General features: G+C 37.2%; 1 protein-coding gene across 6 annotated transcripts in view; it reads right to left on the bottom strand.

The window, feature by feature from the left end:
• Positions 1-655: 655 nt before the first annotated feature.
• The window catches only part of Fam126b (family with sequence similarity 126 member B), a 61,513-nt gene continuing 52,941 nt past the window's right edge, over positions 656-9,227 (bottom strand). For 4 of the 6 annotated variants that reach the window (XM_029539010.1, XM_029539011.1, XM_029539012.1 and 1 more), the window contains 5 exons: positions 8,410-8,526; positions 7,842-7,929; positions 6,880-7,039; positions 5,974-6,141; positions 656-1,842 (listed from right to left, as the gene is read on the bottom strand). In XM_029539010.1, the coding sequence (XP_029394870.1) occupies positions 1,241-1,842; positions 5,974-6,141; positions 6,880-7,039; positions 7,842-7,929; positions 8,410-8,526 (1,135 nt within the window). In that variant the 3' untranslated portion in view covers positions 656-1,240. The remainder of the gene's footprint in view (positions 1,843-5,973; positions 6,142-6,879; positions 7,040-7,841; positions 7,930-8,409; positions 8,527-9,227) is intronic. The other 2 variants (XM_021198113.1, XM_021198112.1) reach the window with 1 other exon arrangement.

Below are 9,227 nucleotides of genomic sequence, written 5' to 3' on the forward strand. Positions count from 1 at the left end.
ACAAACTGCAATAAACACAAAGGCAGTGTGGTCCTTGTGGAGAAATCAAGTCAGTACCCTCTGGTAGAAATGTTCTATACAAATGTGTCACATAGAAGCATCAGTGTTTTCAACCAATTATCTGTCCCTGATGTATTTCCTTGGAGTATATGATCTCAGGACTTTAGGTTTCTGTATCTCATATCTGACTGAATCTAGGTACATCTAGGAAGCAGCTGAAAGGGTTTCTCTAGTCTGATATCTCAGAGAGTGGACTGAGAAATCCCTCTCTTTACCTGAAGACGTACAGTGTCTACTTCAGTCATCACCAACTCACAAAGGAAAGGAAGAAAGAAAACAATTATAACTTCACCTCATATACAATCGCACACAAACTAAACAAACAACACCCTTCCCCCAACAAAGCCCCAGCACCATAATATCAATCATTCCTGGGAAATAGAACATGCCCCTTTGAGTCTCTGATTTGTTAGTTCAAACTTTAAGGGCAGAAATGTCCTTAAGTCCTTGTGGGAAGAGGGAAGACATGTTGTTAATGACTGGAGAGTCATTGAGAAAGTGCATTATCAATTATACAATCAACTTAGAGCCCTACCCTCCAATGGAGGTGGTCACAAATTGATTTAAATGCCTCAATAATTAAACATTTGTGTCCTTGGGATAAAGTAAGGGGGGCAGTTAGCCTCATTTTAATAAAAAAATTGCAGTAGTCTACCACCTTACCCCATGCTTCCCAAGAATATAAAATTGCACAGACTCAGAGAAGCCCAAAGTCATAGCAGAATCTCTGAGGCACTCCTGGTTAAGAGAGAAAAAATATGATCCAGTTATCTTCATAGTTCCATAGATTATGTGGACAAACCCGTTTTGCTTTTAAACAAAAGCCAAAGAATCATTTCATAGGGATCTTATACACCATTTCCTCTACATCTCCTCAGTCTCACAGTGTTGAAATGGGACCGATCAGCCTACGATGGATTGCACATCACCCAAGGAGATAGGAAGGCATGGAAAAGGCAAACGTTTTACACTGCTTCACAAACACATTTAAGGGAATAGGTAGAGAGGTTAAAAGAAAGGAAAGGAAAACCTTATTGCTGTTTCCATACAAAATACAGTATGAGATACCTAAGCTAAGTCAAATCTGATGACAGTGACATCTTTTTCACAATGCGGGATGATGTGTCTTGCACAATGAAATGTTCAGTGTAGGTGGTTAGCAGAACAAGGGGCATCAGAACTACACCTGGGATATTAGCTGCATATTGAAACTTGGGGATCGAGACTGTTTGGTTAAAGGGGCTCCTGGGCTGAGGAGCTCTTTACCTTCACCAGCGTGACCTAGCCGGTCTTCTTGTAGACTGATAGTTGAATATCGATTAGTATTTGTAGCTGCTAGATTAGTAACTCCCTCAGTGCCAACCCCAATGCTGGTACTTGCTTGACCGCCATTTACATAGTCAAAAGATTTACTTGAGGAAGCACTGGCTGTCCGGATTAGACTTAGACTATGGGTTTTTGGCACCACCTGGCCTGCAGGCAGGCTCAAGTGTTTCTTCATCGGTGTCAGCTCAACTGAATCTATGCTGAGATCTGCTTGTTGTTGTACAAATTGCTTTCCAACTACTGACTCTCGAGGGCTCTCATTGGATTTGCTGGCTGATGCTGTTTCTTTGTCTTTGGCGGAACGCCCAGTTGCTACTTTCCGTAAGCTTCCCCGTTGAGAAGAGGAGGATGGTTTGGTCCCATGTGGTTGGCTGCTAAGAGAAGCCCCTGATGAAAATCCTTCATCTGCATCATTCATGTTTAAGGACTCCTCTCCGCCATTTAGACCCTCAGCACCTAAAAAATAAATCAGACAGATTGTAGCTACATTAAATAAAAAAGCAGCTGTGAATACACTGACCTAATCTCGTGAGTGCTTGTTAAATGTTTATTATGATCTCAGTACTTTAATTTAGGGAAATAAACCTCTACACAGAATTCTAACATACTATTCCTTGCTTTCATCTGGCTTTATTTGCCCTGGTTTTGTTAAAAACTGTCCACAAATATTAACTAGTAAACTATTAACATCTAAGACATAGAAAACTAAAATATAACACTTTAAAACCACACTATATCCATTGAAAGTCACCATATCTATGTATTTAAACAAAATCCCGTCCTCATTTTTCTTTAACCTATTATACAAAACATATTGTACAAAGGGGTTCTCTTCTAATCTCAGTTACCCAGAATTATACCAAGTCATTTAGGCCTACAGGCCAGACCCTTTTTAAATTATAATAAAATGCATTATCTATTTGACAGCTAACTGCATTTATATAGCTTTGTACTTTATTTCTTTTTAACATCTACTAAATTTGCCAACTCACTGCTTAATAACTTCACAATCACATTCTGTCTTATGGACACACCCTTCACATAAATTTCGGTGATATTTGTACTGATTGTGAGGCAGCAAAAGTGTCTATACTAACAGTACCGTCCTTGGTAGGAGACGGACTGCTGTCACTCACAGAGCACTGCACGCTGCAGCGCACCTCACACAGTAACTGCACTTAGTCAAAGAACCTTCTCATCTCAAGGTTTTGTGGGATAAGAATCACATGATACAATGAGCTTGCAGTTTCCAGACAGCCCAATCCTCTTACTGAAAAGTGTGATCAAACAGTCTCAACATTAATGCTTTCTTCTTTCAAAAACTGAAAATACTTTTCCCAGAATGAAAGAAAGTAAGAATCTATAAAACAGATATTAATGTGTTAAGGTAAAATGTTAGAGAACAATGTAAATACTAATTTGAGATACAGGTTACCTAATAAAAATGTACATATTCAAATACAGTCTTTTGCTTAACATAGCACCTGAAAAGTAAAAATATTTCTTAGCAATATTTCTTCACATGGATTAGTTATTTTACTTCTAAAAAAGAATCAAATTAGGCTATTCTTAAAGCAAAAGGCAACTTGTTATATATAAATATAAATATCTACAGCAATTTAATATTTAATCATCATGCAAAGCCATGTGGAAATATATTTACTAAAAATAACAGCAACTGACACTACTTCTCTCAATCCCGTCAAAAGAACTGAGTATTATGTACCTTGAAAATATACATTTTAGATCATATTCACTTACCTCTTAGTAATTGACTTATGATTAGTATAAAGATTCTAAATATTCAGAAATACTCGTATGAAATGGGTTAGTCTAGTTAGTTAGGACAGGAGACCGAGAGACTTAGTGCTAGCTTTGAGTGCTGCTTCATGCATAGCTGATGCCAAGCAGTATGGCCGTAAGACAGTGATAACATAAAAAGCCACCATGCAAGAGAATCTACCGCTATTGTATATACTGAAGTGTTGTTTCAATGTAATGAACAATGATTACACAGAAATCACAGGCACTATCTTAAAGCTTAGAGTCTTCCTTTAATTTAAAAATGTAACAAGCAAGCTCACTTAGATTTTTACTAGTATTATTATGTGTGTCTGCTGTGCATGTGTGTAGAGGGCAACTTTGTGGACTTGGTTTTCTTTATCCACCTTTACTTGGGTTCGGATCACCAGGCTTGCAGGGCAAGCACCTTTAACAACTAAACAATTTTATCTGCCCTAATAAATACATTTTTTATTATTAAACTATTTTAAAACATCATTACTACAAACATGTTTTATTTTAAAATAAGTTATATATATAATATAAAAGTTCCAGCATTCTTGAGAATTACCAAAATTCTTGTACATTTTAATCAATTTCTTTTTCTCTGTCTTAAAAACCCTCAAAGAAAGCCAGGTATGGTGATGCACACTTTTAATCCTAGCAAAAAGGTAGAAGCAGGAAGATCTCTTTAAGTTCGAGGCCAGCCTGGTCTACAGAGTAAGTTCTAGGACAGCCAGGGCTACACAGAGAAACCCTGTCTCACAAAAATAAAAACAAAAAACCACGATCACCACCAAAACCAAATAACAACAAAAAACCCAGGAAGTGAACATGCAATTGAGTCTCAAAACATATTTCCTTTTATAGTTTTTCTGTAGGTGACAACATCCATGACTCAAAGACACAACTGAAAGGGATTTCATTGATTTTTTTGTTAATAGTTGATTTTCCTATAAATTTTGCATCTACTAATACTTATTTTGAGACGGGGTCTCACTATGTAGCTCTGACTAGTCTGGAACTTACTATGTAGACCAGGCTGGCCCTGAGCTCAGAGACTGACTGTCTCTGTCTCCTGAGTGGTAAAATTAAAGCCTTGCACTATCACACCTAACTTCAAACACACTAAAGAAATGTATTGATTTTCCTTAAAATCTACCCCAAACTAACAGTTTAACACTAACAGAAAACCCAACAGGAATAAAACAGATATCCAAGAGGAATTACTACTTGGGTTGTGTTTTCTGAGTATAGGACTGATGAGTTAAAAGCAGTGCTTCAGCCAGTGTCATTCCTGTAAGAGTTTCATCAACTGCTAATATATAGCATTACTGTTAGCGCAAATACTTGCAACATACTAACAATCATTATATATTATATATTATCATCAAATGGGTTTACTTAGTTATTAAGAATGAGAAATAGACTGTTGTTCAGTTTGGATCCACTTGGTTTCCTAATCTATTCATTCTTTCATCTTCCCTCCGTCCTTCCTTTCTTCTCTTCCCTCCCTCCCTTTCTTGCATTTAAACAAGATGCATCTAATTGCTAGGGGTAAGATAAAGAGATACAAAAAGACAAAAGGGAAGGGCACATCTTCCACAGCCGCATCAAGAAGGATCTCTAAAACAGTACCAACTTTGGGATCATTAGGTCATGCACATGCAATACTGTTGAAGTAAAGTTAATTTGGTCAAATAGGTGAGGAACTGAGGGTACACTTAGATTCTTACTGAGCATGCTCAAATTTCTAATACACCAAAGAGAAAGACACTTCCTTAAAATAGAAGGTAAATATTTTATATGTATGTTTGATCTTTAAAATAAACAGAAATCATTGATCTCTTTTAAAGCTACTTACAGGTTTATTAGTATAAGATTTTATAGTGGTACTCCAGGGCAATATAAACTAAACAATGAAACCATTTGGCTACAGTTCTCTTTTCCACAAAGCTAGCTCATATGACATTTCATACAAAGCAGCAGGCAAATACCTTCCTGTCAGAGAGACGTGTTCTTTTTTATAGGTAGTGATGGAGCCCAGAGTTCTTATGTGCAAATGATTACATTGTAGAAACAAGGATCATTGATCTGTAAATAACACATTTCACTTCCATCTGGGATTTCTAATCACTCTGTGTGTGTGTGTGTGTGTGTGTGTGTGTGTGTGTGTGTGTGTGTGAAGTAAAGTGTAGTATGCTCAGGATAACACATTTACAGAGAAAAGATGTCAGTAATTTAACTTAATTAACACAACTTAATCCAGCTGATGAGAAGCCAATCAATACCACATTCTCTGTTAGAGACTGGAAATACTTATTAATTGGACACCCTAGGAAAACAGATAAATGCCAGCTCCACTTCAATTTCTTAAATGTGCTTATATTTTAAAATTCTCTTCACAGACTTTTAAAGAATAAATCTTAATATCTACTAATAAGGCTCATGACCATTAGGTGCATTTTTTTCTAATGTTAAAAGTAAACATGCTCAGTAATGAAAATTTTGAAGCATTTGCAGACCTTTTCATCCAGGCCCCTGCCTTGTTAGTAGCCATGCCAAGCTGCTGTTTGATGACACAGGGATGCAGACTCCGGGCCAGCACAAATGGCAACTGAAGATTGTACCTAACCTGGTGCTAGGCATATGGGGAGGAGGGCTGCTTTGCAAAGAGGAGCTAGCACACCCAGGGGTAGTGGAGACACACACTAGAATGGAAAGGTGCTCTGCTTGGGGACAGAGAGCCAGGATCCTTCTCCAGCAACTGCCTCACTGACTTCTGCCTCCTCATCTCTGTCCTACCCTCTGTTGTGGCTGCTGCTGAGGTGGGCTCCGGCGAGCCATGCTCAGGGGTCCTGCGCACCAGCACCTCCCCCTCTTGCACACGTTTGATCCCTAGGTCAGTGGAGCCGTGTTGGATCGGGGAGCCAGGAATACTCGAGTCAGCCTCGTTTGAGAAGTCAAAGCCATCTGGGATTCAACATATAAAATTTTAGTACTTTTTGTGCTGCTCTATTCTTTTCTGAGCATTCTGACCCAGGCAGATAAGAGAATGTATATATGGATATGATATTAACACAAACACTGTCTATATAGTTACATGTGTGTGCATAGCTTGCACACACATAAGGCAGCAGATGAACAATGTGAGGTTTGCAAATGAATGGGACAGAAAAATCAGGATCATTAAAATGACAATTTCTCTTAGGCAAGACAGCTTGACTGTTTAGTACCATATGTCGATAAAATATTGCTGGGTTCAGCTCTTAGAATAAAAAAAGCAAATGTAAAAATCCAAAAATAAGAACCAATTCTTTTATGGATAGTTTGTATTATACTATTAGTTGGACCAGGTATATAGTTTTCTCCCACAGTGCTCATACATGTACCTTTTTTCCAGCTAATAGCCTTAAAGCAACTTTCTCCCCCTGTTTTTTGTATACTAGTTTTAAAAAAGGACAAAATTTGGCTAAGTCTTATTTTACATTTTATCATTAATTGAACAGTCTAACATCTTCCTACTTTATAAACAGATATATATTCACATTAAAATAACTAAGCATTATCACATTTCTAGCACTATTTTTAAATGAAAATATTTTATGTTAATTCATGAGCATTAATTGCTATCAAGCATTAATTCATTCTCTATAAACAGTGGTAAGTTTACTTGACTCCAAAAGTAAACTATAGAAATGTTATACTTACCTTCTCTTCTCCATCTATGACGACGAATTGAAGCCGTTGTAATTGCAGTCCGAGAAATTCTCGGCACTGTTGGAGTGACTTCCACTTTAAGTACTTTCTGGCCTTCTTGTGAAGAATCAGGTGCATCAAATGGTAATGAATTTTTCATGGCATTTGCCACCTAAAATGATAATACAAGTCTATATAAATTTACAACCAAAAAAGATTTTTTTTTTTTTTTTTTTTTGGTTTTTCGAGACAGGGTTTTTCTGTATAGCCCTGACTGTCCTAGAACTCACTTTGTAGACCAGGCTGGCCTCGAACTCAGGAATCCACCTGCCTCTGCCAGATAGATTTTCTTTTCTTTTCTTTTCTTTTCTTTTCTTTTCTTTTCTTTTCTTTTCTTTTCTTTTCTTTTCTTTTCTTTCTTTCTTTCTTTCTTTCTTTCTTTCTTTCTCTTTCTTTTTTTTTAGATTTATTTATTTATTATATGTAAGTACACTGTAGCTGTCTTCAGACACTCCAGAAGAGGGCGTCAGATCTTGTTACGGATGGTTATGAGCCACATGTGGTTGCTGGGATTTGAACTCCGGACCTTTGGAAGAGCAGTCGGGTGCTCTTACCCACTGAGCCATCTCACCAGCCCCGTTTTCTCTTTTCTTAAGGATTTCAAACCACTGCCTCCCTAGTTCTTCAAGACAAGTGTCTCTCTGTGTAACGTTGGCTGTCATGGAACTCACTCTGTAGACCAAGCTGGCTTTGAACTCAGAGCTATGTCTACCATCATTGCCTGGTGAAACATTTCATTTTTCAATTTACCTCAATACCCACTTTCCATTTGCCCCATGGTAACATTCTGACCACATATGTGCTTTAAGAAGAGTCAGCATGCCTCCAGAACAGGACCTAAATCAATAGACTTCCAGTCTCCATGGAAAAAAGTATACAGATGTTAAAACAAACAAACAAACAAACAAACTTACCAAGAGTGGCTGAGAAAAGAGTTCTAGCTGAGCTCTATAAATGATGTCATCAAGTACTTCCTGGCCAAGGTCCCACTGTCCATTATACCTATGGAATAGATTATTTAGTACTTCCAATAGATCTTTAGAACTTAAACAAACAAACAAACAAATAAAAAACCCAAACTACCCCAAGTTCTACTGCTTTAGTTATAAAACAAATCTCTCACTTCAAAGTTATCATTTCTGAATTATCCTAATTATGTTTATAGTTGCTAATAGATGCTTCTTTATACAAATTGGTTTTTTATTACCATGTGTTGCTATTCAGAATAATCTATTTAAAGTATTCATGATAATCATGATAATGAACTATATAGAAACAACAGTTTTCTATATAGAGAATCTAAAGCTAAGAAGGTTCTAATTTTATGACTAGTCGTGTTATTAACTGGCTATTTATAAAGTGCTGAAAAGAGACCACATTAGAAATCAGGGTAATAGGCCTACATGAAAGAAAAGATTCTATAAAGAAGATATAAGGATATTAAATGTTCCCATGTGCAGAAGAACTCATCTTCCTACTTACATGGCATAGTAAACTCCTGTGAGAAGTTGCACCATAAATTCAGGATCTAATACAATTCGACCACAGAGCTCCTTCCACTGTTTCTCATGTTGTCGTGGAAACCCACTCACACAAACCCTAGAAAAATACAGCAATTAATATTTGACTTCCTGATTGACTAAATTTACAAATGACTCATCCCTCAGCCACTGACACCTGCTAAATGCCAGGGTCATGACCAGGTAGAGGATGTTGGTTTTTAAATTTTTTAAGCATGCCTCTATCCATAAAATATGGATTCTAGTGGACTCCATAAAAAGTAGTGTTTCCTCAAATACCTAACAGCCTCTTTCACAGACATCCTTTTCCTGCTTCTCCCTCTCTCTCTAAATACATAGCTTTTAATCTATCCTAAATTGTACTGGGAAATTCCTGGACAGTGCATAAATCTTAAAACAACATTTCAAAGTACTGTTGTTTGTGAGGTCACTATTATTTATTTGATGTTTTATTTAAGTAAAATTAAATGTGCACAATTGTTACTCATTCATTTTCTTCCTTGTGCAGCCTAGTACTGGGACTGGTGACTCTCATAGGCAGTGGGGTGTTGTCCCTTCCATAGTGAAAACACGGTGAGCATGCTTTAACAGCAAACTGTGTTGCCTAGACATCAACAGCACTGCTGCTCCTAGACACTGGAGACCAAGGGCTCTGAGAGCTACTGGGCAGCATGAACTTGGTCTTCTCTTCTCTTCTCTTCTCTTCTCTTCTCTTCTCTTCTCTTCTCTTCTCTTCTCTTCTCTTCTCTTCTCTTCTCTTCTCTTCTCTTCTCTTCTCTT

The sequence above is a fragment of the Mus pahari genome, chromosome 5, assembly GCF_900095145.1.
Source record: "Mus pahari chromosome 5, PAHARI_EIJ_v1.1, whole genome shotgun sequence".
NCBI classification, from domain to species: domain Eukaryota; kingdom Metazoa; phylum Chordata; class Mammalia; order Rodentia; family Muridae; genus Mus; species Mus pahari.